At 43.7% G+C, this 26,727-nt stretch overlaps 3 protein-coding genes across 11 annotated transcripts in view; 1 reads left to right on the top strand and 2 right to left on the bottom strand.

Moving 5' to 3' along the window:
- Positions 1 to 1,331: 1,331 nt before the first annotated feature.
- Positions 1,332 to 8,432, bottom strand: LOC309350641 (meiosis inhibitor protein 1-like). 2 transcript variants are annotated; one of them, XM_081877689.1, is made up of 5 exons: positions 7,240 to 8,432; positions 6,113 to 6,236; positions 4,857 to 4,907; positions 2,663 to 2,736; positions 1,332 to 1,516 (listed from the first exon to the last, which is right to left on the bottom strand). In XM_081877689.1, exons 1-5 carry the CDS (start codon positions 7,375 to 7,377, stop codon positions 1,337 to 1,339), a joined length of 567 nt encoding a protein of 188 aa, XP_081733815.1. In that variant the 5' UTR covers positions 7,378 to 8,432; the 3' UTR covers positions 1,332 to 1,336. The 2 variants fall into 2 exon arrangements, with proteins under 2 accessions (XP_081733815.1, XP_081733816.1); XM_081877690.1 differs by lacking the exon at positions 4,857 to 4,907.
- A 145-nt stretch (positions 8,433 to 8,577) lies between these two features.
- On the top strand, positions 8,578 to 11,339 carry SNU13 (small nuclear ribonucleoprotein 13). Its single transcript, XM_081877697.1, has 3 exons — positions 8,578 to 8,737; positions 9,963 to 10,083; positions 10,628 to 11,339. Exons 1-3 carry the CDS (start codon positions 8,735 to 8,737, stop codon positions 10,888 to 10,890), a joined length of 387 nt encoding a protein of 128 aa, XP_081733823.1. The 5' UTR covers positions 8,578 to 8,734; the 3' UTR covers positions 10,891 to 11,339.
- Positions 11,340 to 11,918: 579 nt separating this feature from the next.
- The window catches only part of XRCC6 (X-ray repair cross complementing 6), a 34,294-nt gene continuing 19,485 nt past the window's right edge, over positions 11,919 to 26,727 (bottom strand). Inside the window, exons 1-14 of one of the 8 annotated variants that reach the window (XM_081877619.1) lie at positions 26,240 to 26,548; positions 24,217 to 24,235; positions 23,735 to 23,828; positions 22,797 to 22,909; positions 21,183 to 21,321; positions 19,654 to 19,908; positions 18,742 to 18,925; positions 18,308 to 18,494; positions 16,742 to 16,910; positions 15,731 to 15,892; positions 14,347 to 14,476; positions 14,134 to 14,234; positions 12,529 to 12,642; positions 11,919 to 12,334 (exon numbers count right to left, since the gene is read on the bottom strand). In XM_081877619.1, coding sequence (XP_081733745.1) covers positions 12,132 to 12,334; positions 12,529 to 12,642; positions 14,134 to 14,234; positions 14,347 to 14,476; positions 15,731 to 15,892; positions 16,742 to 16,910; positions 18,308 to 18,494; positions 18,742 to 18,925; positions 19,654 to 19,908; positions 21,183 to 21,321; positions 22,797 to 22,909; positions 23,735 to 23,813 — 1,836 coding nt within the window. In that variant the 5' untranslated portion in view covers positions 23,814 to 23,828; positions 24,217 to 24,235; positions 26,240 to 26,548 and the 3' untranslated portion in view covers positions 11,919 to 12,131. Of the gene's footprint in view, positions 12,335 to 12,528; positions 12,643 to 14,133; positions 14,235 to 14,346; positions 14,477 to 15,730; positions 15,893 to 16,741; positions 16,911 to 18,307; positions 18,495 to 18,741; positions 18,926 to 19,653; positions 19,909 to 21,182; positions 21,322 to 22,796; positions 22,910 to 23,734; positions 23,829 to 24,216; positions 24,236 to 25,559; positions 25,632 to 25,654; positions 25,798 to 25,823; positions 25,847 to 26,239; positions 26,549 to 26,727 lie in introns of those variants that run through there. The other 7 variants (XM_081877621.1, XM_081877624.1, XM_081877617.1 and 4 more) reach the window with 7 other exon arrangements.

Below are 26,727 nucleotides of genomic sequence, written 5' to 3'. Positions count from 1 at the left end.
GAGACAGAGGAGACAGTCACCCTCATCCTGAGTTTCATGCAATTATTCCTCATGAGCACCCTTATCCCCAGAAAGCTCGTTACTTCTGTATGCTGAGCAAACTGATTTTTTAAAAAATTTAACTGAGCCTACGTACTACATCTGCACATCAAGGTACAAATCCCTTTGCTTAAAAAACACACAAACTACAATTTGGTTCTTGATAACTGATAACATAGCTAATATGAGATATCAAAATAAACACAATGTATGTGTTTATGTATACGTATGTATGTATGTTTAACTTCTGGGTTTTTTCACAATTTAACCTTGCACCTTATTGAATCTTTCCTCCATACACAAATGGGGACCCTACTGACTTGTGAAACTCAGCTATTTCCAAATAGCAGATGACCAAAACCCTAATCTCCAAGTCACCCTTGATGTAAGGTCACCCCACAGTTGTGCTGCTTCCATTCTTTTCATTTTTACTACCTCACATGCTGCCCTTAGTCTAAATCCCTGGATCTTTTTATTGCCTCTACATACACAGACCTGTAAGTCAACCTAGCTAACCACTCTCAGTTTAGAGTTTTGCCATGTTTCCAGTTGTTGTGTCCCAGCAGCTTGGTGTTGCTACTGCTTATCATGTCCCACTTGTGTGCCTCTCCTTCTCTAGTTCACCCAGTGTTTGTACATATAGGCATGAAAAAACATTCTCCTTCACCAAGACGTTGTCTGGATTTGTTCATTTGGATACTTATTCAAACTTGAAGCAGGCTGATCTACTAATGCAGTCTCACAAAGACTGCTCATGTCCAGTTTCAATACACCATATTTGTGGATCTTGACATAAGCTTGTGGTTTTTCCTCATATAGGGAAATTGAAAGTATTTTTGGAATTTGTTGAATGAGTCACTATTAGCTATATGGAAAGACTTCCTATTAAAGCACAAAATGTTTTATGCCCCTTAAAGATAGGCCCTTAGAGACTAAACACTCATTTCCACTTAGTTAAATTTATAAGGCTGACCTCCACCTCTCCAAAAAAGAACAGGTAGTCTTGTGAATGGCTTTCATGAGCTTTGCCAAGATTACATTTTAGTCTCCTTGTTTGCTATCACAAAAAAATTTAGGAGCATTTAAAAAAGACATAATCTCTCACCTTCACAGGAGTTCTTAGTTCCAACATTGCATTTACAGTGGTACCTTGGGTTAAGAACTTAATTCGTTCTGGAGGTCCGTTCTTAACCTGAAACTGTTCTTAACCTGAGGTACCACTTTAGCTAACGGGACCTCCCGCTGCCGCCGCGTGATTTCTGTTCTCATCCTGAAGCAAAGTTCTTAACCCGAGGTACTATTTCTGGGTTAGCGGAGTCTGTAACCTGAAGCCTCTGTAACCCGAGGTACCACTGTACTTGTAATACTTACTGTGTTCAACCACCCATACATCAGCAAAAATTGGGATGGAGTCTGCCAGTTTTCCAAGAAGAATAAACATGGGCAAGCTGCTTCTTGTAGCTGCTACCTTGCATAACTATAGTGGTGGCAAACAAGTGAAAAATTAAAGCAGTGAGAAAATGTCCTTACATTTTTTTAAAAAACCAGACAATTCAGCAGACTATCTTTTTGAAAATGCGCTTTACCTCACAGATACAGTCACACTGCAACTTGCATGGCAGGGTCCATATAGTTCTGCTTACCCTAGCATTCTTTGAACTTGCTATTCAGAAGGAAGTGCCCTCACACCACCACCCACAAAGTGAACTGATACAAGTTTGTTATCACTTATCTTCAAGCGCTTATGTTGGGGAAACATTTGTGTACAGGAAGCACCAATTAGCAACCAAAGACATCTGAATTAGCAACAGACAAGAGATGAAAGCTTAGGATAAAAGAATTTACAATTTATTGCAGGAGAGTAATACTGTTGTGTGTTGGAGGGAGGGTTAATAAGTGTGATGTTTGTCCCTTGTAATTCCTGATGTCCTGCATTCAGCAAGGGTTATAATCCAATGAAGGATTCCATTGTTGAATTAGCCAAGCAAGGATTATAGTTGTCACCTAAGTTACCACCTAGGACCCCTAGGCAGTTAAGTCCAGTTGAATTCGACTATGGGGTGCAGCGTTCATCTCCGCTTTCAGGCCTAGGGAGCCAGCATTTGTCTGCAGACAGCTTTTCATGTGGGCAGCAGGACTAAAACGCTTCTGGCACAACGGAACACCATAACAGAAGCCAGAGCACACGGAAACGCTGTTTACCTTCCTGCCACAGTGGTACCTATTTATCTACTCACGCTGGTATGCTTTTGAACTGCTAGGTTTGCAGGAGCTGGGACACAGCAACAGCAGTTCACCCCGTCTTGCGGATTCAAACTGCTGACCTTGCAATCAGTGAGCCCAAGAGGTTCAGTGGTTGAGACCACAGCACCACCTGAATCCCACAAGTTGTCACCTAAGTCTAGTCATTAGTATAACAAAGGAAGCTGTTCTGTGCCAGAGGGCAATTGGGTGGGCTCCTTCCCTTGCCTGGCTAGTAGTAAGAAAGACAAAGGTCAGAGTTTTGCATGTGAGCTGAACTGGAAGCAGGCAAGAAGCCTGAGAGCAAGAGCCATACTGAATGTGTATAAGTAGGAGTGGGAGTCTGTACATTTGAAGCAGCAAGGAAATAATCTGTACCAACCTCTTTCTGACATTCATCCAATAGATAGTGCAGGTACCGCTCCATCTTCAGTCCTACTACCAGCAGTACCAAAACTGAACACAAGGAGGGGAAGGTTAGGCACAACACATTTCCCCCCTAAATTGATTTTTGAATTCTGAATTTATTGTTATTCACATTTTATACTGTATTTTATGCTGTTTTTTGTTGCATCAATTGTTTTAAATTTGTTGTTAGCCACCCTGAGCCCAGTTTTCTGAACCAGGAAGGGTGGGGTATAAATATAAAATTATTATTAATTATTATTATTATTTCTCACTTGCTTTTAATAGGTTTTGCTGTGACTTCTGTCTCTCACACACTTCCACTTATCCCATGCCTAGAAGGCACGGGTCCCAGCAGTTTTCTCTCCGTCCTTCTGCTTTCCCGAGAAACCCACTCTTTGCCACTAAATTGGAACAAATTGCAATCCACGGAAAACCCGATTGTCGTTGGTTCCGATTCAGCGCTAAACCGCGAGTTTTCCAGAGGGGCAAATGGAAGTGTGGATGAGCCCTACAGCTGGCATTATTACATAATAAAATACTGAACCCCACCTGCCTCACCAGCCTTTCCAGTGCAGCTCTTCCCTACAGAGCATTTGCCTGGAAGGAGTGGGGTCGAAAATGTGGCCTCCTTATCAGAGAAAAGGGCATCTTGCTCTTTCCCTTTAACTCAAGCACTACGTCATAAGGTTATACATGATAACAGAAAGGAAGTCAACGGCGATGTGTCATATTTATCATGAAGAGAAATCAAGAAATAGCAAATCCCTACCCACAACCAGAGCAATAGGTCTTGATGTCAGCAAGTCTCTCAAGACAATGATTTTTCAGGCTTAGGTGAGGGCAAAATTGTTTTCTCATAAATATACTCTAGGCTCTCTCCTCCACATATCGGAGCAGGACAGAGAGAGAAATACAACTCAGAAAACATAAATTAATTTGTCAGGTAGTCATAGCATAAGTGTTTCAGTTCCTCAACACCCACCAGCTGAGACGTATTTTCTTGGCTCATAATCACTGCACAGTGATCCTATTCCACCTGTTCTACCAAAAAATAAGCTCATGGAAAACCTTGGCTTTGTTAAGAAGAGTGCAGCAGATGGTTCATATGAAGCTGGTAAATCATTTTCCTAGTTTGAATAAATAGTATTAATGTAATTTTGATTCAAGAATTGGGTGTGTTCTTTGAATTCCAGTAGCTGAGACATATAGAGTCAACCTCCTTAGGTTCCTTGCTAAACTACACAGCTCCTTAAAAACTAGGAAAGTATTTGAAATTATGGCTTGAGAGAAGAAAGCCACTTAAGAGTATGCTCCAGTTACTTATTTGATGCCAATTCACTTGATATAACAATTTGAACTCCAACCCAGTTCAAGAATGGATTGGGCTGGTGGGTTCAAGGGTCATGACAATATCTGTACTGAGTCGTTTTCTACTGAAATCTGTATCATAGAATTGCAGAGTTGGAAGGGGTCCTGATGTGTAAACTCTGCATTAACCATAGCTACTACTACAGAAATATTTAATTTCCATATGTATTTTCTCATTAAGAATGTATGAAAATCTTAAAAGCTGAGTTACTCTCTACACAGTGCAACCTTAAGTGTGTTTACTCAGATTAACAAACACTGTTTGATAAAATTTACTCTGAAGAAAGTGAGTTTAGGATTGCAACCTTTATGAAATTTCTCATTTCATTTGGATTGGAGCTTTTTACACTGATAAAAATGCTAATGCAATTTTGACCTAAAAATAGTACAGTAACTGCTTCCCTTAAAGGTAAAGGTCCAGTCGCTTCCCTTAGGTCCAGTCGTGACCGACTCTGGGGTTGCGGTGCTCATCTCACTTTATTGGCCGAGGGAGCCAGCATACAGCTTCCGGGTCATGTGGCCAGCATGACTAAGCTGCTTCTGGCGAACCAGAGCAGCACACGGAAACACCGTTTACCTTCCCACCGGAGCGGTCCCTATTTATCTACTTGCACTTTGACATGCTTTCGAACTGCTAGGTTGGCAGGAGCAGGGAGCGAGCAATGGGGGCTCACCCTGTTGCGGGGATTCGAACCACCGACCTTCTGATCGGCAAGTCCTAGGCTCTGTGGTTTAACCCACAGCGCCACCCACGCCCATTGCTTCCCATACCCAACAGCAATTCACCATTTGCTTCTCACCTTCAATTAGTAAATCCAGTACACTGCCATCTTCCACAGTTTGCAATATCTCTGTTAAAATCAACCCACAGATTAATCACAATTATTTTTTGTAATCTATACTGGGGCTCCCATCTATAACAAAATTGAACTTCCTTCTAAGTAATCATACACAGGATTGTGCTGCAGGGCTTGGAAATTTTTGTGAAGATCATAGAGGCAGAGGAGAAAGAGACGTTCTTCCAGCATTATCACATTTCCCCCTTTTGGTAACCCTATTCTAGATGTCATGAACCTAGGCTTCTGGTCAGGAGAGTCACAGCTCTTGAGTAGCAGGAAACAAGATAAATCAGCCAGAAGAGTTTAGGACATGGTATATCTGGGGGTTAGAATTGCACCCAGGGTCAGTCTTTTAATGAGGCAATATGAAAACAGTTCTGCTTCAGCTGGCAAGATCCACAGGGGCAGCAGATCCAACCACCCAACAGATCAACTGCTGCTGCTGAAGAAGAAGAAAGGAGAAGTGGCTGTGCCTATGGCTTCCAGCCTCACTGATGTGGAGCAAAGGTAAGGAAATGAATATATTTGGCAACAGCTTGGCTGCAGGAACTGCCAAGAGGCATACAAGGTGCCATCCAATTATCTTAGGGACTCCACTCCAGATTTGTGTAGTGTTTACTCCATAGACTTTTCTTCTCCCAAAGACATCCCGCAAGGCAGTGAGGATGGATTTTTCCTCAGGGATTACTCCCAAAGCCATTCTCATGAATGAGTATAACCAGGGGTTTACAGCAACCACAATATTTACTAGCACATGTATTGTTCCAATTTGCTTCATTATTAAGGTGCAAATCTGATCTGTTCAATCCAAACCTCTGTTTCACCCGTTGACTCTAATGGGAAATCCAAAAATGGCTATAATTTTTCTTTCTTATTATGTAAGTAGATGAAATTCACAGGGAGAAAATGTGTTCCTCTAAACTTCAACATCCCTCCCCAAATCCCTGTGATTTGAATGCATTTGGAAAATAATTCATTGAGATTAAAAGTTAGACCAACAGTTGTTACTTACCAGGGGCAGAGGAAAAGAATAGACATGTTAAACACAATCACACATTTAACATTCTAGTTTGGCCTTTCCATCAGCTCATAATCTTAGCCTCTATGGTACACCATAGTGGAATAAAATACTTGCTTCCAATCTTCTATCCCAGAAAAGCCATGAGTAATACTTCTATACCTGTTACATTAACCAAGTTAGTATGCTTTTCTCTTACCAAACAAAGTTGCTATGAAATGAGCACACACTCTTTCGTCTTGTGCAAACAATGGCATGACCAGGGTTGCATACCGAATCAGAACATCCCGAAGGCAGGAAAGCACATGTTTCTTGCGTACTAGCTAAATATTAGAAAAGCAAAACTGTATCAGTTATTTACTGAGAAAAATAAGCAAAGCTTAAAGCCTCGTGCCAACCTGTACTGGAAGTTTTCAAATTCACTCTTAATTTCCTCCTAGAATGGAACACAGCACAGTATATAAAACTCCCTGTGCCTTTTACCCCCATCACCCAGTTATAGATCCCTTCTTGGGTCCTCCACAATCCACTCATCCAGCTCCACTACCTGCTATGCCCTGCTTTCTTACTTAATTGTAAGCCTCTCTGTAAAGCCTATTTTATGTACGTGGCACCATCATTACCAGCGGCGTAGCGTGGGTTGTCAGCACCCGGGGCAAGGCAAGTAATTTGCGCCCCTAACCCCCAACCTGCCGCCGCTGCCAGCTTCTTCTTGCTGCTGCCTGGGCTGGGGTATTTACAGTAAGGTAGCCACGGCGGCGGCGGCGGGTCCGTGTCAGGTGATCTGAGGCGAGTTGCTGCTGGCGCTGCCGCCCAAACGACGCCTCTTGCCCGGAGGAGGAGGGCAGAGAAAATGCAACATGGATGTTGCAGGAAAATGCAACATGGCCCAGCAGCTGCAGTCGCGGGAGCGGCAGCAGGGCTGTGAGGAGGGGCTGCCTGGCGTGCCCTCCGCGACCCTGATGCGCGGGGACTGCGGCGAGCACCGAGAGCCGCTGCCTGCCGGACGCCTTCAGCCCGGACACGCGCACAGCTCGTCGGTTCTGCGAGACATGGGGCTCTGCTACAGCCTGCGCCCGAGGCTCTTCGGTGACTCCGGAGGCGGCGAGCGTGCCCCCCCAGATGTTGCGCCCGGTGCGGTCGGCCCCCCCTGCACCCCCCACGCTATGCCACTGATCATTACTGTAACAAATGTCAGGAGTAAACAAGAGGCCTTGCATTGCGGATAGGTCAGAGCCCCAAAATACAGGGCACACAGGCCACCGGGAAGCGAAGGCAAGGGAGACTGGGTGCTGCTGGCTGGGTGCCTCAGAGACGGGCACCCACCGAGGCCCCGCCATCCCGGAGCGTCTCAATGGCGCACGCCAAGCAAAGCGGCGAAGGCGGCAGCTCCAGGAGCCAGCGGGGGTCGTGCCGCGGATGGAACCGCTCGCAGACGAGGAGCTCCGCCATCGCCGCCTCCATCCTTTCCCCGCTCGCTCTCCCTCTCTCGGATAAGGCGAGAGCGAGAGATTTGGCGGCAAATGTTTGCGCAGGCGCACTGCCTGCTGCGCCGCGCCGTCGGAAGGAGCAGCCCCTGCTGCGGAATCTGTAGCGCTTCCGAGGCTGCTTTCTGGTGGCTTCGCGGACTTAGAGCCCACCGACGGAGTCATCGTGCGGAATGGAATGAATATTTGCAGCACAGGTTGATCATTTTCTTAAAAGTTTGGGGGGGGGATTCTTCGGTTTTTTTAGTACAATTCTCTGTGTTGAAAACTGCTTAGAATTTCTTATGCTTCGAAGAACGCGGCGTGTAAATCCTGCGCGCCGATAAAATGCACCCGAAACAAAGGCGCGATCCTAAGCATGCCTTCTCAGAAATCCCAAGGAGCACATTGTGCTTTATTCCCTAATGACCACAAGGAGTGGAAACCCCATTGGACTCAGCGGGTCTTTCTTCATACGAACTGCGTAGAATTGCACTGTCAAGTGAATTGGACCTTAAGGATTGCATCCACATGTGCGCATTCGGGCAGGATTCTAGACTATTCCTCCAGATTTCCCCGAAAGGACTGTAGCTGAGTGGTTAGTACCTGTTTTGCAGGCAGGGAGTCCCCGGTTCAATCTCGGGCACCTCCATGTCGAATTATCCTTCTGGAAACCTGGAAACTCGACGCCACTCGGTGTAAGCAATCCTGGACTTAAGTGGACCGATTATCTAATTTAGCATAAGGCAGCTTCCACCGGCCTTGTGGTCTGTAAATTCAGGTTAAACTATTACTGGGAAGCTGATGTAATTTTGAGGACGAGAGTCACACCTGTTTTAATTTCTGTCTCGCCGCTGCCAACTGCACAGGAGTCGGGAACAGGTAAAACCTAAATTTGAATCAAAGCACATTGTGGATGCAGCATATTGTGGGTGGACCAGGCACTACATAGTTGTACTCTTGGCTGGAGGGCTCAAAATAACCACCGGATCAATTTCATTAAACACCTTTATGGAGGAGGCGATCCCGCTAGGCTCCATGGGATTTACTCCCTGGTAAATGCGCATAAGATTGCCGCATTTCCTCTGAGGTCCGGTCCTGTTCCTGAGAGTTTCTTTCGCAGTCCGCCAACGCTAGAGGTCGCAATGGCGAGGTTGTGGGGGTTCATTTTCTCTCCCTAAACTGGACGGCCTGCGCGGTGTTTCCTGTCCTTTCCCCCTTCGACGTCACTTCCAAGAGCGCGCGCGTCTGCCTTGCGTTCGAGAGCGTTGCGAGGCTCTTCCTCCGTGAAGCTTTCGGGCCGAGAGGATCGATCCAGAGCCAGGCGCTTCGAGTGGTTCTTCTGCTTCGCAGACATGGTGGGTGTACTCGGGGCGAGGCGGGCGGAGCAGGCGGGGACCCCGCTTTCCGTCTGCGCTGGGGGTCGCTGAGGACGCCGAGCTGGCTGTAGGGGCGAGGGGGCGGCCCGTGGAAATGTCACGCGTGGGGAACGAGGAAGAGGCTTCCCCGGCATGGCCTGCCCCTTTCCTGTGAAGGGGGGGGGGAGCTGCCACGTGCGAAGCCATGAAGCCTCGGCGTCACTCACGAGGCGGCTGCTTCTTTTAATGTTCAAGTTAGTGCGCTTTTTTAAGCAGCTCTGATTTATTGGAGCAACTCCGCCGTCACTCGTGCCGCTTAGAAGCGCCTTTGTAGGCACGTTAGGGAGGCCGGGGCTTCATCTTGGCACCCACGTGCTCCTACTGCCTCGCTTCTCCGGTTGACTTCCGCTCTTTTTATTTCGCCCCTCCCCACCACCATCCATCTCATGATCATGCACGTAAGGATCAATCCCCCATAGGAATCCCGTGTGAGGTTAGGCCAGTGGTTTTCAACCAGTGTGCTGTGGCACCCTGGGGTGCTTTGAATTATGATCAGGGGTGCCGTGGACAACACTGGTCCCTGGCCCTCTTCCCTCCCTCCTCCGATGCCCTCTTGTGTCTCTGCCTCCCAAAGGCCTGCACAGCTGGCTACAAGCTCCGCAGGCAAATGGTGCCTCTGGGAGGCACCTCTCTTTGGGGTGAGGGTGCAGCTCAAAGACCAAATGCGGCAGCTGCCCAGAGGACTCCTAAGGAGAGGAGACTGAGGGAACACTGCACAAGGGAGGGTGTTCAAAAGAGTGAGAGGCTGCCAGCTCTGCAGGCAAGGGGTGACATAATTGGGCTCCTGAGCCCCACAGGGATGCTGCAGCAAGATGTAGTTGGGTAAGGGACTCGAAAAGGTTGAAAACCTCTGGGTTAGGCAGACTGCATGTGGCTAACCCAAGGATTTTCCGTTAGTTTCATGGCTGAATAACTACTTAGACTCTGCCTGGGTTCTGTGGCAAGTATGTATTTTGCCTTTTTTCCTCATTGGCTTGAGAGAAGCTGGAAAAACGGAATACCTGAACAGTGGAAAGGCTCTTTTGAACCAGATGTGACCTAGCCATTGTAGGATCTCGCAGACTTACAGAACTACCTTAGGTTACACAGAAAGAGGTAGCTGTGACAGCAAATGCCTGGAAGAGAAATTGTTACCTTTACCTTGATTCTTTGTTTCCTTCTATAGACTGAGGCAGAAGTGAATCCTAAAGCTTATCCACTAGCTGATGCTCAGCTCACCAAGACACTGCTTGATCTTGTACAGCAGTCCTGTAATTACAAACAGCTACGCAAAGGAGCCAATGAAGGTGAGATTGGGTTGAGCTTGTACCATTAATTGCCCATTCTTGTAGAGTATTAGGTTTGCATTGTCTCTTGTGGAAAAAGTAGTTCGTACTTTGCCTAAATATGCCCCCAAACATCTCTGCCTATTCTGTGGTTGTCATCCCGGTCTTGGGGATTAGATTAATTTGCTACTATCAGTCCAGACACCCTGACTTTTCTTACTCACTATTCCAGTTCTGCAAATTTGGGGCAGTAGCAGGAAGGTTATCACAAATAAGCATTCTTAGTTGGGGAGATTGTTTTGTTCATGACCAAAAATTCCAGTGGGCAAAGGGAAGTTTTAGGATCCACCCAAAAGTTCTTTGAATCCCTAGCTTGTCATTGACAAGTAACGGAAACTTATTTTTTTGTAGAAGCCAAGCAATTATCCAATAGATAGGTACATAAAACCTTTTACATTGGATTTGCACTCTTAATGTTGCAACTAGCTGCTTGTTTGATTTTACTGAGTGAGTCCTGGCAGAGTGAGGAAATGGAGTTTTCATTGTACCAATTTCTTTTCCACAGCTACTAAAACTTTGAACAGAGGCATTGCTGAATTCATTGTGATGGCCGCAGATGCGGAGCCCCTTGAGATCATCCTTCACCTTCCACTGCTTTGTGAGGACAAGAATGTGCCCTACGTCTTTGTGCGCTCCAAGCAGGCCCTGGGGCGGGCATGTGGTGTTTCTCGGCCTGTCATTGCCTGTTCAATTACTATCAAAGAAGGCTCACAGCTAAAGCCACAGATTCAGTCAGTCCAACAAGCTATCGAGAGACTATTGGTCTAAATCTTATCAGACCACTCACTTACTAAAATAACTCTGTGAAAGATGAGTCTTGTCACTTGTACAATGTTTACTACTGTTTTTGTTTTCTACCAGATCTCCCTTCTGCCTGCCTCCATTACACTTGCCATTTAGATGTTTAACAAGAAGATGTCCAGTCTTTTGTTTTAAATTCTTCACTCTGATGCAACTCTCCCCAGTGGAATTTTAGTTAGGCTATCCTTTTCGGCAATAAACAAACTTCATTTGCAGAAGATTAGGCTGAAGATTTGTAAAAGCATATGACCTTGTTCTGGTCAATATGTTCACCCATTGATGGTGCACATCTTTAAAATACTAGTCCTAATACAACTTGATAGAACACTGTTAGAAATAAAGGACAGATGGAATAATATTGTCAAAGGCAGTGGCTTTAACTTTTTATATATATTAAAAACACAATTATGTTTGTATGTTGTGTGATCTCAGTCTTTTGTGTGGTTTAAAATATTTGCTGGATGGCCCAAATATAACAGGATGACTAAAGCCTTAGTCACTATGTTTTATATGGGACCAAGTTTTTATGAATATAAGCTATCAGTGTTTGCATCTTCTGCAAGAGGGAAGAAATAATTCATCAGGTGGTAGTGACCTGGATAAATTCTTCTTCGTGAAAACAATCCCCAGCAGCTTCAAAGAGACCGGGGATGGGGAACCTTTTTCAGCTCCAGGGCTGCATTCCCTTCTTGGCTGAGAGCCATGTGCCACTGGTAGGTGAGTCCACAGTGGAAAGTATAATAATGATGATGATCATAATAATGATAATAATTGCCATAAAGGCAAGGGCTGAGGGACATGAACAGTCGGTCAGACCTTTCTAAGCATCATGTCAGCCTCCTTGGGCCACAACAACTGAAACTAATCCCATATAATTTGTGCTGTGGACACTTCACTGAATCTGCAGCATCAAGTTCTGCATGAATGCAAGCAACTCTGCTCACTATATGTTTATGAAACAGCAAAAGAAACAAGAAGAAAAGCAGGGACAGATATACATAACAAGCTCATTTATTACGACACGTTTTCATTAAGTCTAGAAACAGATGGGGAGAATGAAGCATTTCCCCATTAATAAATCCTCATTATTACAAAGTCTTAACCTCTCAAGAAAAAACAAATCCCTGCTCCCTTTGATCTATGGCTATAAAGATGCTGCACCCCTTTTCCTTGTCAAAATCTTAGGGAGGAGACTGAGCATAGAACTCTCAGTGCCTACTGAAGTATTCAGTCACAGCATCTAAGAGTTCTTGCTTCTTTGTTCCTGCTGTCAGCTTGTAATTCCTGCACACTTCCTTTAAAACTGGCACAGTCAGTTTACCCAAAGTGCCTTTTTGAACATGATTCCTCAGGTCGTCTTCAGAGATTTCAATCTTTGCTTTCTTTTCTAGTGGTATGGTACCATCCCCTGCTGGAAAGAGATTTTTGGATTAACTGTGTGTCTCCAATACCTTGTTATAAATAAAATATCTCTTATACAGCCATTACAAAATATCCTGCAAAAGTACACTGACGCAGTGTCAAGATAGACTCCTACCTAGCCCAGCAGAAAATGAACTTGGAGGATGTAACTACCTCTCTCTTTGGGTTCTGTTGCAATCTTACCTTGTTTACGCTTTGTGGTTTTCCCATCCGGATCATAGCCTGGTGGGTAAACTAGTTGTTTGAACTCTTCTGCAAGATTACCCAGTCTGCAATCCATCACCTCAACCTTGGGCACTGGAGAATAGGGAGAAAATATCTGCATACCACATCTCAAAACAGCAAAAATATTCAAATATACGGAAATAATGGTTCTACAGAGGAAACATACAAAACACTGAGCTTTAAGGTAGATAGTTCAAAAGCACAACTGAAATAAATATAAATTATAAAACCATTTTAATTTGGAAAACGGCGTATCTAAGACAAAAGGGAGCCACAATGAAATGGGGAAGCAAAAAGCTAGAATATACTGGAAAGACTGAAGAGCTCCTTAATTTTTGCTTCAGTCTTCATGAACTAATAATCGGGTCCGTTAGCAAAAATGGTGCTTACACTGATACGGAAGGAACCATAGCTCACAGAATAGAGTTGTAAGGGTCCCACAAGGATCATCTAGTCCAACTCCCTGCAATGCAGGAATCTTTCGCTCAGTGTGGGGCTCAAACCCATGGCACTGAGATTAAGAGTCTCATGCTCTACCAACTGAGCTCCATTGTTTCTAAAACCTCAAGAAAACAGGAGGTCTAAGGCCCCTTTTTATGAGATCCTGATTATTTCATGCAGTAAAAAAATAAGATTCAAAACTGAATTTTGGCTTTCAGTTTATGACATGAAAGGCACATTTCTGTTCTTATGTAGTCTTTACCCCAAGGGTGAATTGAGGCAATGGGTGGTGCCAGAGCTAATGTCCACCCCCCTCTCACATTTATACACTCATTCATTTATACACTCACTATTATTAATTACTACTACTACTACTACTACAGCTGACACACGTTGACATCTCTCCCCACCCACCCCTCTCTCTCTCTCACATGCCCATGCATTTCAACCTCCCCAGCACTCCAGATTCCCTCAGAGCTTGACAGCAAACTTGGCTGCATCAGGATTATTGGAGAGCAGAGGTTTCAACCTCTCTCCCAGCCCATCCCAATGATCCAAAATGCATCCAGTCCCAATACTGCTTTGGGCTAACAGCAGCATGAGCTAGTATCTTGGCTGCAGGGGGAGTGTTGGGGAGAGCTGGTTATCCTCCCCTTCACAGCAATCCCAATGCAGTCAAAATTGCTATATCCATGTGTTGTTCAGCAGCACAGAAGGTGGGGGGAACCTTTGGCCTCCAGGTGTTGCTGACGTGCAACTTCCATTAGCTCCAGAGAGCATGGGCAATGGAAGTTGGATGATGGAAGTTGTGGCTCAGCCATTTCTGGAGGACCAAAGATGCCACACACCTGCAGGGCGGGAACACCTCTCTTTCCCTCACAATACAGTTGATAGTTAATCTGTCAGGCAGTGGTGACAAAATGAACAGGGCTCCCCAGGGTCTCATGTGAGCCACAGGTTACCCACATTTGCTTCAGCTGCAACTCACTTTAGCCTAAAACCTACAAATTTTTGTATGATGTGCAAACATACCATTGGATTAAACAGTTCATTGCTTGTGGGAAATTCCAAGGACTGCAACAGGGAAAAAATGTCAAACTACACTCACTAAATTAGTCTTACCAGTCAGATCTTCAGCTTTTTCAGGTTCCAGTAAGTCCAGGGCCAAGGCCTCCAGGTTCATATAGTGCTGCTGTAAAACGGGATTCTCAAAGCTATCACTCCTGTTGAAATCCCGGGTTAAAGTATCAATGAGCGACAGTGCCACTGGGTTGTCCAATAACTGTTTGCTGGGCACATGGGCACTGATCCTGCCTTCCTCCCATCTCTACTCACCTGTACTTGAACCGAAGCTTCTGGACTATTTCCATCATTTTGCTTACTTGTTCTTGATTAGCTTGGAGCTTCTCTGTAAAGTCAACTTTCCGTTTGTCGTCCGCATAAGGTAGGAAAATTAGATGAAACCCTAAATAGAGGGAACAAATATATAAATGAGAGAAATGAGATACTCAAAAATGTTCCCAAATGCTCAGATCTCTGACAAATGATCTACAGATCTGAAGTCACATTATCATTAGGGTTGCCACTTAGATTGAAATCAACATGTGAATGCTTGATTACTAAGTAAAACTACCAATTGTGAACTAGTTGTTTTGAGTGTCAGTGAATGGGAACGTTTTGAAGACAACAGAATAATTTGTCAGAATAGGGACATAATGTGCAAAAGATATTAACAGAGGCAGACCAGAAAAAAGCTACAGCATGTCTTAATTTATTTTATTAGAAACAACTCAGAATAAGACATCTTTAAATACCCATAGTGAGAGCAATAAGCCAGGAAAAATATTATGATATACTTCTTAACCAAAGAGTAAAATGTATTTCACCCCACAAGCAATTAAGGAATTTTTTTTTACCGTTATTGATAAACATTTCTGGTCTGCATTCTGGTTTTGCTCTAAAACTAGTCCACAAATAACAGTATCTCATGATAGAGATGCCATCATCTCAGCTAGAAGATAGAAATTCTGGTTCTGAGAAACATCACATAGGCTAGGAAGAAGATCTCAACAGCTTCTAAGATATAGCTTATGGAAGTTTACAAGGTGAAACAGGCAGAGCCAAGATCTCACACACAAAACATGGAGACTTTGAAGGAGTTTGGGGAAAGGAAAGACTGGAGACTGACAAGGATCTTTGCCTGGCCCAAAAATCTGTTCTTGAGAGTTAAGAGTAACTTCCAGAATAGGGTGGTATTAGGTGGCAGGCAGGACTCTGTGCACTGAGCGTAGAAATTGGTGGTATTTGGATTACCTTACAAAAGCAGAAATATTCTCACTAAGGCATCTCTGGGTCCAGTCTTGTTAAGTCTGGAGGAACTAACCTGATGCAATTAAATAGTGGGATATTGAAATGAACCCCAAAATTATCTTGTGTGTTATTGATTACCTAACTGTAGGAGATGAGATACTCTTAATGAATTCGTCAGAAGCAGCCAAAGTAATCCAAACCATACACTGGAAACTATATAAGGCACCAGTGCATAAAAAGTAATGCTAATATTTTACAAGATGGGGGATAAATCTGTAGCCACTCCATGCTGCTCATAAAAATATAAACCTTCACTCCTTAAATTAGATGGCAGAAAAAACTTTTGACAGTGGTAGAATAACACCACACTAGCCATCTGTAAGTCAGAAATGCCAGCAACTCCAGTTACCTGAGGGGGCCACCTGCACATTCTGCTCATCCAACTCTTCTTCCTGAGGAACCAGGGCTATAAACCGAGGAGGAGTGTTCCGACGGGGTGTGTACCTGCATACAGCCATCACCCCTTTCTCCAGACACTTTGTCAGCAGGGCATTAAATAGTGTGGTGCTTCCTAAAAGCAAAAATCCATGCTTGTTACTTTAATGAAACAACTCTGGTGGCTCAAAACACATTTGAAATAACTGCATCAAGCTTCTGCAGAGGACTATATGCAACTATATCTCTTTGTGTGGTTGGTTGGTTACTCTCTGTGGTTGGTTACCATGGTTTTGGGACAGACAGGTATAGTTTCTGTTTTTTTGTAAATGTGCTTCTTTTCTAAATGGTAGCAGTAATCAGCAGCTCAAAAGTTTAGTTGGGGTGGGTGGGCAGAAGCCCGAGAGAGGGCAATTTCCATGGCAACCTCTTTAAGTTTTGAAATTTCCCCAACAGAGGCGTACCTGGTGCCTTCATTACGTAGTTTCCATTGCATGCTGAAGACACACCTCTTTCCCCACCCTATTATTGTAATGGTTTTTGTTTTGAAATCATTTTAATACTGTACTTTTAAATCGCTGTAACCCACCCTGGGACCTTGTGGTGAAGGGCAACAAATCAAATCAATATAATGATGTATTTGATTTCTTATCCACCCTCCAGGGTGGATGTTGGGAGTTGACCAAGCCACTTGCTGTTAGATGACTGTTGTCCTGCACCATGGGATTTAACCTGTGCAGCCACAAGGTTTCAACCTGAGTGATTTTAACATATATATAATGTTTGGAATTGATAAGGAATGCAACTTTATCAATATGCTAATCATGGCACTGAGCCTAATCCTGCTCTGTACCCTGACTAGTATGGGTCCAAAAAGTCGACCTCATATCATCATCCCCTATTTTCATGTTTGAAATCCTGCTCTGCACAATGAAATTTCACTGTCAAGTTACAAAGCAGACTATCCTTCCCACAATATGCTTACCACTAATCAAAGACTCTTCAGGATAGATGAACTGGGCAGGCCTGATGTGATGGTGTTGTTTCAACATTACCAGGGGCTTGAAGCCAATCAGATACAAGCCTTGTGGCTCAAACCTTTTTGCTTCTTCCGTCTCCTCTTTCTCCAGCACAATCTGACGGTTCCCATAGATCTACAAAAAGGAAGCAGGGGGAAGAAAAGGAGCTAGAAAAATAACAAGCCTCGGGCCCAAGTGATGTAAAATATAGGTCTAGTGTTAGTGGAAACATAATCATGCCTATAGAGTCTAGCAAATCTGAAGTTACACTGTAAAAAGTCAGCGAAAAGATCTATGGCAAGCCTCTGGGTGAAATCATTCTCGTCTCACTCGCTAAGAGTAATTTTATCAGACAGCTACTCCTGTTTTTATCCAGATATTGTAAATCAGGGATGGCTAACCTCTTGATCTCCAGGTGTTGCTGAACTACTACAACCCCCATCATCCCTAACTCCTGGCCATGTTGGCTGGGGCTGATGGGAGATGGACTCAAACAACATCTGGAGGACCACAGGTTAGTCACTCCTATTTCAAAAGCTCCCACTTGCAGTGGGTTCCCTCTCTTTGCACCTCAGGGTGGGAATAGCTATTCCAGGGGTCCACAAATTTAGGCTGCCTTTGGTAGTCAGCCAGAATTTTCACCCTTCCGCAACATTCTCCCAACATTGTCCCAATTGATTCTCAGGCTTAGATCACTTTTAAAAAGCAGCCGTCTGGGGACAATCCCTGGTTCTTCTGCACAGTTCCAAGCTCAAGAGGAGAGCCAGAGATTGTCCATGATGCAGAGGACCTCTGAGGTCCTTGGAACTAGAACCGCAATATAAACGAAACTGGTCATGTCATGCAGCAAAACCATTCATATGAACACTTTTGTTAAATGCTTGCCAAAAACATTTTTGCAACATTAGCCACCTGATCTGGAACATATAAAGGTAAAGGTAAAGGGACCCCTGACCATTAGGTCCAGTCGTGGCCGACTCTGGGGCTGCGACGCTCATCTCGCTTTACTGGCCGAGGGAGCCGGCGTACAGCTTCCGGGTAAGCTTTATTCCTTGTGGAGGTCATTTATTTGCATGCTACTTCCATTAAAAAAAAACAAAAAACTAGTTGACTGTCCTTTAAAGACCTTGGAAATTAGTGAGAACTACCTGCCAAAAGACAGAAAGTTATGCTTGAAGAAAATGGAAAATTAGAGAAAATGCTTAAAGCAATTGCCAGTGTTTGACACAACAGGGCCCAATTATTTGCAAATAATTATTTATAAAATTATTCCTCTACTCGTAGCCCAACCCAGAAGTCTGTTGGGGAAAGGGAAGAAAAATCAGTACATATATAATCTTTGGTATATAAATATTAAAGAGACCTTATGTGTTACAATGGAACACAGGGTCAGGTTGTTAGGGCTTGCTAATCACAACAGGTGCTATGATGTGTCTGGATTGTTTCTTCCATTTTTTAAAATGGGCTTGCAAATTCTGCCAATGGAAAATAGGGGAGAGGAGACTGAGTAAATAATTATCAAAGTACCTTACCTGAGCCCTCTTGGTGTCACTTGGCAGAAGCAAACTACCCGTCTGTTGGTTAAAGGTTCGAGTTTTTGTTTTCACTGGCTCATTGGTTTCTCTGTAAAGTCTCACTGGTGGCTGCTTGTAAGCTTTCTGCACTAAGTTGAAAATGCCAACAGAAAGAGCCACATCTTTTCCCAGATACAAATTCAGCCTGCCAAGAATCAACAAATACAGATTGAAGCTTTCTAGATCCTGTATTGTCTTTAAAGAGATAAAAGCATATGAAAAGATTCTCATCCCAAAACAACACAAAGGAAACTTTCCACAACTTAGCATTATGTACTTTAACATAACTGTTAAGTGGCTGGCATTTATTGAGAGGAAGTATTTTCTCCAAAATCTCTCTCCACCACTACCCCACAAAAGGAGGAGAATTTAATTTTTTTCTCAATACACACCTGGCTAAAGCTCGCTTCCTGGTCTCTTTTGCTCGTACTTTCTTCATGAGGTCTTCTAGCTTTCCAGATTCATCAAACTGGACTCCCAAGTCCTCATCTTCTGCTGTATTAATTATATCCCTGTAGAACAAGGAGATATCAAACCCCCCAGGCTTCTTCAAGTGCATTAAGTCAAGGTAGATACCTGGAGTCAAAACAGAATTGGATCAATATAGATTAACAATTTCCCAGAATTTTAAAGGTTTTCATTTTGCAAAAGAGCTTACACAGCCCCAGAACAAAGCACAGGGGTCAGGGAAGGAACAAGAAGCATGCTTGATTGAGAGGGCCCTGGCTGCCATGACATCAGGTGCCATGCACATGACATCATTGTACTCTGTGGTGTGTGAACATGATGTTGACCACCAAAGAAATATGGGGAGGAGCGTCCCTCTGATTTGGGATTTGGGGGGCCCTTGGTCCTCACAGCTCCGCATACTTGGCGCCCGTGGCATAAAGCAAAGAGTATGGAGTTCGTACTAGCAAGGGTTAATGCACACCAACGTTCTCCATTAGCCTGCTTTCAAATTCAGCCACCAATCGCATTCTGCACTATCCTAAACAGCTTAAGAGAAGTTGAGTGCAGAAGCAAGTTCAAATACCCACTCATGCCATAAAGCTTTCAAGTGGGTGAACTTGGCCTGGTTACTATCTCTTAGAGTCAGATTAACCTAACTCACAGAGTTGTAAGAATACAGGAGGATGGGGTAGAACCACACATGCCTCCATCAATTTCTTGAAAGAAAAGTGAGAGAAAAATGTAATAAATGACTGTGCCCTAAGATTACTTGTAACAACTAGTATTGGGAACCAGTTTTGCAAACACTGTTTAGTCCGCTAAGAGGCGGCACCATTTCAGTTTGAAGTACTGACCTGTCTCTCGGAGGTCAGCGGCTTTGGTCCTAGCAAATTTGGCATTCACGCTGTCTTGACCATGAGGGTTATCTTCATTGGTGAACAGCATGATCCTTTTGTGGCTCATCTTGAGGCGGACATCACTGAAGAGATTTGAGCAAACCCAGAATGCCTCACCTAGTGAGTAGTCAGCACTATGGCCAAAGGATTTGCGGAAGAGCGCTCTCCCTTGCTCTCCAATGTACTTGGCCAGCTCTAACACTCGTTTTGCCCCTAAAAAAAAGAACAGAAAATGAATGATGACAGTTCAGTGTTGTCCTACAAAACACAAAGAGCACTGCTCTTAAGCCATGATATGCCAGAATTTGCAAATCTTTCAGTAGTTTGTCTACGATGTTTCTCGTTCAACTTATGAGAAGAGATCAAATGTTCTGTAGAGCAGTTCTGTGTGCAACAAGGACTACTGCCTTTTCTTAGTTGCTAATGAAACTTGGCTCAAAACTGGAACAGGCCTGAAATTGCAAGTTTGGCTAAGTGAAGCCTGAGGAGCATCAGAGATGAATGAAGTATCTAACTTCAACATTTGGTGATAGAACTTATCCACACACAAAAAATTGAGTATTTTGGAAGAAAGAACAAAATACCTAAGTGGATGACTGAATCACATTTGGTTACCAATGTTGGTGATGGTTTTAATTAAATCTGGAGTTAAACTTTGTAATCATTAAAACGATATACATTTTTTGAAAGTAGACTAAGCTGTAGTTTCTGGGATATGACATTTCCTATGCAGCTCCCTGCAGAACCTAATGCCATAACAAACACAAAAATCAATGGGTGAAATTGAGCAAAGTGTGAATGGATATCTGCTACAAATGATTGGGGAACTCTCTCTAGCAGGTTTTGGGGGTGCACAGTGGGCTGGAGGGAGAAGTGAAACCAGAAGTCCCATTGCATGTGGATTTCCACTTTGCAAGGAGGAGTTACTGCAGAACTGTTCTGGTTTGACTAATGGCTGCATTACACTTAGCCTATTAGCCTAACGCTAGTTTCTTTATGACTTCTAACATTAGCTTACTGAAATGGATTTTGGACTGTAGCTTGCAAGTGTCTGAAGCTACATGTCAAGCCGTGTGACACACGTCAAAGATTCCACAAATGGGTTGATGGGGGCATACTAAATATGGAGCAAGCTGCTACAACACAATGACTTCACTACAGACTGAACTCTGAAATGGACAGTACCTTAGATTGTCACCAATTGCAAAAGCCACTTGAGTTGATACTAGTTTAGAAAATTGTATCTTAAACAAATAAGTGAATGAGAGGGGGGAAGCAGACAGCCATAGGGAGGAGCTCCTCCTCCAGTTGTGACTATTATCAAGTATTTACAAAGCATCAACACTGGCAGAATTTAAGTATTTTAAAAGCATCAACCCTAAGCACTGTGCAGAATAAAACTGTGGGCCACCTCTGCTACTCAAAGTACCATGCCTCATTCCTGTATTCTTCCTTCACAGTTACACCTCATATTATTATATATTTACCTGGATTGTCCAAATCCTGAAGAACATAAATGTGTTTAAAATCCACAGAATTCTTATGTTGCTCAGTACCATAAAACACAACACCAAGAAGGTCCCGGTCATGGCTGATGATCTTGTTTGTGTACACATTCTTAATGCACTGGTAAAAAAAAGTTCAAGTGAGATGGGAAAAGAGAGGAAAAGGACCACTGAAGAAAACAGCATTTATACATCAAAAATGGTGTTAAATCATCTAGAAATACTTCCAAGACTGCCACAGTGCTTTAAGACATTTCCCCCCTAACTCCACAGGACATTTATAGATGAGAGAATCTAGATGTTCAACACTGAATTGGTCCATCTAGCACAGTGCTGTCTACACTGACTGGTAGTGACTCTCCAAAGTTTCATAGCAGTCTTTCCCAGCACTTCCGGGAGGTGCCATAAATTTAGCTGTGGCCCTTTTAGATGCAAAGCATGTTTTCCACGACTGAGCAATGGCCTTCCGCTTCATTCTGTCTTGTTGGTATTCTCAGAATTGTGCTGGACTGCAATCCTACACACGCTTACATGGAAGCAAGGCAACTGGACACAGGTGGGCCTCACTCCTGAAGCAATACATGGAAGATTTCACTTCTTTTCATTTTTGGGGGTCTCACACTTTGACTTTTGCAGAACCAAGGTCCATCCATTTTTTAAGCAGGGCTGGCTAAACTGTTTGGGCCTGAGGGCTGCATTCACCCACAGACAACCCTCCAGAGAGCTGCTTACCAATAGTGGGTGTAGCCATCCACACTTTCACACTCATAGTCCACACCTCAGCTGATCACTGCAGATTGGCTAAAAGGTGGGATATAATTCCCTCTGCACTGTTGAAATAATCATTCTGATTCATGGGGAGTGGCGGGTTTACATCCTCCATCAGGGCACTAGGCTGGGCAGAGTTTGAATCCTATCTGCTCACCCTAGAACTGTTCTACTTTATTTATTTTCCCCCTTTTGCCACTACCACCAGAATTGTTGGGGGTTTTGGTGAACACAGCAGCAACTAACATTTAGAATGTATAAAAAGCTGGCAAAGGCAGTAGGAAAGGAGAGAATCAGCAGCTTCTAGAAGTGTTCCTTTTGCAAACACAGGAATGGAGAGGGGTTTTCAAAACTGCGTAAAATTGTGCCAAATAGCACTCAGGAAAGTGCCCCGGTACCACAACACAAAGAACTCAGGAACTATGCTTAGACTAAAGAATGTATTTTTTATTGTAGCACAGCACAGGGACAATGCAACTGCCTGCTTTTCAAGTGTTTAAACTCTCCCATAGATGAAGACAGAAGACAACCATTTCCAGAGAATGTTGCTTTGCTCCCATATTTGGTTTTTAATTTTAAGAACACAACTTTCATCTAAATTTCTATAAACTGAAAAGAATTTAACAGAAAAGTAGAACTCAGCATTACTTTGTTCCCTCTGCATAAAATGCCTTTCATTATCCTAAGGAAAATGGAATAATATGGCAACTGCCAAAACATAAAACAGAACTGACAGCTAGTTCTATCAGGTTATACTACAAACAACACATTTAAGGAACTTTCAAAACATACAATATGTAATATTAAATTTCTGAAGGGTCATCTTACCTGGATTGTCATATCAAAAGGAGTCAAATCACCATTATCATAGGAATCAAACATGGCTTTTGAGGCATCCACTAAGAAAACCAAGGTATCCCGACCTGAATATTTATATTCTCCTACGGAGAAAAAAAAGTCAAACCCTGTATGCAAATCATTCTCATTTTACTCAATTCTTGTACTTCACTATGTTGCCTTATTACAATTCACACATTCTTTAGACTATGCACAATTAAACTTGGTCTTAGTAGAAGAAAGGGTAGGCATTTGTACAGCCATGATGGGCTAAGAGACGACCGCTTTTTCTCAATAGGCTGCCTGCACCCTGGCTCATCATGCCTTTCACTGGTATTGCAGTGGTCAGTGTGTTTGTCTTACCAAGAAACTGCATAAAGCAGCCCACTCTAAGAGCACATCAAGTGGCACCAGCCTTTTGCAGACAGTGCTCTCATGCTGTCACCTACCTCTGTACCCACAAAGGCTAAGCACTTGCCTTCTTAAAAAAGCAAAAGCAGCCCAGGTTTCTTAGCATCCTGCTAAGAGTAGCAAAATGTTATAAGTACGGTATGCCACAAAGTGTTTCACATATACAAATGCCAGTTAAACTACTGGCTCAGCTGTACTGGTTCCCAGATATTTTCAGTATTGATGTGCTAGATTAGCTGCAAGCTAAAATAACTTTAACTCATCTATAATAAATAATTAGCCCACATAAGCCTATAGACCCGTGGTTACCAATACACGCCCAAAGGGGGGCAATTTGATTTTTAAGGAGGGCAATTCGGGAATGAGTTATTAACAGTGAATGGCCTTTTAGGCTTCTTCCACAGGAATAGGAATTCACTTTTTAAATAATAAGAATTATATTTCACAGGGGCGGGAATCAGGATTTTATAGATGCTTAGGTGGGGCATGGCCAAAAAAGGTTGGGAACCAATTCTTACCAATTGTTTCAACATCTTCATTTTGTTCCTCTTCTTCTTCACCTTCCTCATTTTTGTAGTATGATAGCCAGTCTGCCATGGCTTTCACGTTGTGCTAAGGAGAATGAACAAAGAATGTAGATATACTATATTACATGTGCTTCCAGGCATCCCCTAAAATCATGACTTTGAAAGGATAAACTGTAGGTGGGAGAAGAGGAATGCTGTTGCTTTTTTCAAGCTGGCAGTCTTACACAGCTGCTTTTCAGCAAACACAAAAACGTCCTCAGGCTGTTCATGTATCTCCCACACATAACACTTTGGCCCTGTCTGGCATCCCCAAACCCCATCTCGTATCACAATGGCTCTCTCAACAACAGCCCATGGAATAAAATGAGCTACGAATGGAATATGATTACATCTGTGTCAAATTTACAGTTAAAATACAATACATACAGCACTACTGCAGGGAGGTAATTTGAAGCTTGAAAAAAGTCACTTACCTATCAGTAAATAAGTGGTCTGCCATAGAGAGAGAGAGAAAAGGAAGAAAATTCAAGTAAGCTCTGTTGTATTCATTTAACCAGCACATTAATCTTTACAGTGGCATGGTAAGAAACTGGCATATTGAAAATAAATCAGACATGTGTGAAGAATCACAACTATTATTTTAAGGCAGTTTTAGACTCTTCACATTGTTAAATACAATGACAGTTGCGGGGAGGGGGACTCAGGAGAAACATATTATTGCACACCACTCCAGTCTCCAAGCAGAGTGAGATCCCAGTGGTTTCAGATGCTATGCCCAGGGTTAATGTTTCCTTTTGGAAATGAGGCACAGCGGAGATTGTGGTGTCTTTACGATAGATGGTTTATTTACACATATATACAGTGGTACCTTGGTTACCGAACTCAATGCATTCTAGAAGTACGTTTGACTTCCAAACCGTTCGCAAACCAAGGCGCAGCTTCTGATTGGCCCCAGAAATAATGCTGACAGCCAAAATGGCCATTCAGCTTCTAAAAAACATTCACAAACCGGAACACTTACTTCCAGGTTTGCGACATTCGGGAGCCGATTTGTTCAGGAGCCAAGCCATTTGGGAACTAAGGTACCACTGTATAACCAGAGCCTACAATGGAGGGGTTCACTACATTAACACCCCCAGAGGTTATTGTTTCTCCCGTAGCTATAACCTTGGTTTCTAGCAGACATCAGCAATGGCTTTCTCCCTGCCTTTTCCTGCAACCTTTTTTTCCTGTTACAGATAGGTAGCCGTGTTGGTCTGCCATGGTCAAAACAAAATAAAAAAATTCCTTCCAGTAGCACCTTAAAGACCAACTGAGTTAGTTCTAGGTATGAGAAGAAGTGTGCATGCACACGAAAGCTCATACCTAGAACTAACTCAGTTGGTCTTTAAGGTGCTACTGGAAGGAATTTTTTTATCCTTTTTTCCTCTAGGTCACAACACAGCCAACTCCCAACTCTGGCTTTTGTCCTTCTAACTCACTGAGAGCTGGAGGAAGCGCCCCCACCCATTTGGCCTCTGGCACAGAGCCTCCTCTCCATCGCTTTCTTAATGGCTCGTCACCTTTCCTTTGTTCTCTTAACAGCCCAGGCAATTTCCTCATGAGGAAGCTGGCCTGCCTTCTATTTCAACCCTTGCTGGATCCAGGAGTTTAGGAGGCTTAAAATCGGACACCTACTGGATCCAGCAATTTAGGGAAGTCTGGCATGTCAATATGCACGTGTGTGTGTGAACAAGACCTGGGGCCCTACTGTAGGCAGAAATCAGAAAATAAGGAGCTTCCTTAGCTCCCGCAAAGCAGTCCGTTCCCAACCCACGGCCACTAAGTGCACCAGCTCGGGGGCGGCGCCCCCCTCAGACGTGGAAAGGCTGCACCGCAGCAGCAACCAGCAGGCGGGAAAACTGCAGTTACCTGAATTTCCCCGAGCGCCTCTCTTCGTCCCCGAACACCTTACTAAACCCGGAATCTGTCAGTCACGCCTAACCCCCGCCCCTAACAGCGCAGTTGTCCAATGGGGAGGGGAAAGCAGGCTGCGCCTTATCCCAAACGTGCCCGCCATAGCCCTGCGATCAATACTCACCATAGACTTTAAAAAGTAGAGATTCACACTGACTTCTCAACTTCGGGCTCCTTTACAGCTTGTTCTCCTCCCCCCTCCCCCCACCTACTTAAGATTGCATATAGTCATTCAAAATAAAATGATTGTTTCGGGGAGTTTCGCTTAGCTGAGACTGGGAAGCAGCGAACCACCCACAAAACCAAAAGTAGCAGCAAAGGCGAGTGTCCTGCCCTTTCCAACATGTCTCTTAGGAGCGGGATCCTATCCCTATCTACCCACAGTTAAGTCCTATTGAGTTCAGTGGGACCTACTCGCGGGTAAGTGCACCGGATTGCAGCCTAAAAGTTTTAAAACATTTTAAAATGCAATGCTTGCAACGTGCAAGGCTTCTATGTACAACTTGAGCACCGAATTTGAGCTGAAAGGGCAAAACTTGCTCTTCCTGTAGCTTGAAAGGTGTCTTGCATGAGAGATTTCTGAATGAAAAACTAAGCCTTCTAAAATCCGCTAACTTGCAATAATCCTGAAGGTTTATGTTTTTAAATTTTGTCCACTGTATATTGCTTTAACTTAAGCCGCTTGGAGACCTGATGGTGAAAAGCTGGGGTATATTTTTTTGTAAAGAAAGGAAGAATAGCAAGCAGTGAAGGGCCACAAACCACTCTCCTAGACCAAGCGGGCCCTCCCAATATGAAACATGAAATGTAACGGCCTACTTGGCAATTAACAACTCTAAAAAGCAACGACAACAACACCACATCGTAATACGAAATAAATGAGGAAGAACATGAACCCCTGTCTTTGCCGCTACGTGGAATCCTACACTTATTCATTGTTTTCCGTGGGCTGTGCGCCGGGGGGGGGGAGAGCCTAAAGGAACCAGGAATATCCATGTTCAGACAATGGAATTCGATACTCTCATCTT

Source organism: Podarcis erhardii, assembly GCF_964252035.2.
Source record: "Podarcis erhardii genome assembly, chromosome: 10".
Classification (NCBI taxonomy): Eukaryota; Metazoa; Chordata; class Lepidosauria; order Squamata; family Lacertidae; genus Podarcis; species Podarcis erhardii.
The sequence above is the reverse complement of the archived record's forward strand: the minus strand, read 5'-3'. Positions and strand labels throughout refer to the sequence as shown.

Coding starts and splice junctions, on each gene's coding strand:
- LOC309350641 (XM_081877689.1), bottom strand. CDS start 7,377: ATGGAGGCGGCGATGGCGGAGCTCCTCGTCTGCGAGCGGTTCCATCCG. Junction 6,237..7,239: donor TCCGGGATGGCGGGGCCTCG/GTGGGTGCCCGT, acceptor TCTAATATTTAG/CTAGTACGCAAGAAACATGT. Junction 2,737..4,856: donor ACTGGATTTACTAATTGAAG/GTGAGAAGCAAA, acceptor CCTTGTGTTCAG/TTTTGGTACTGCTGGTAGTA.
- SNU13 (XM_081877697.1), top strand. Junction 10,084..10,627: donor ACGCAAAGGAGCCAATGAAG/GTGAGATTGGGT, acceptor TCTTTTCCACAG/CTACTAAAACTTTGAACAGA.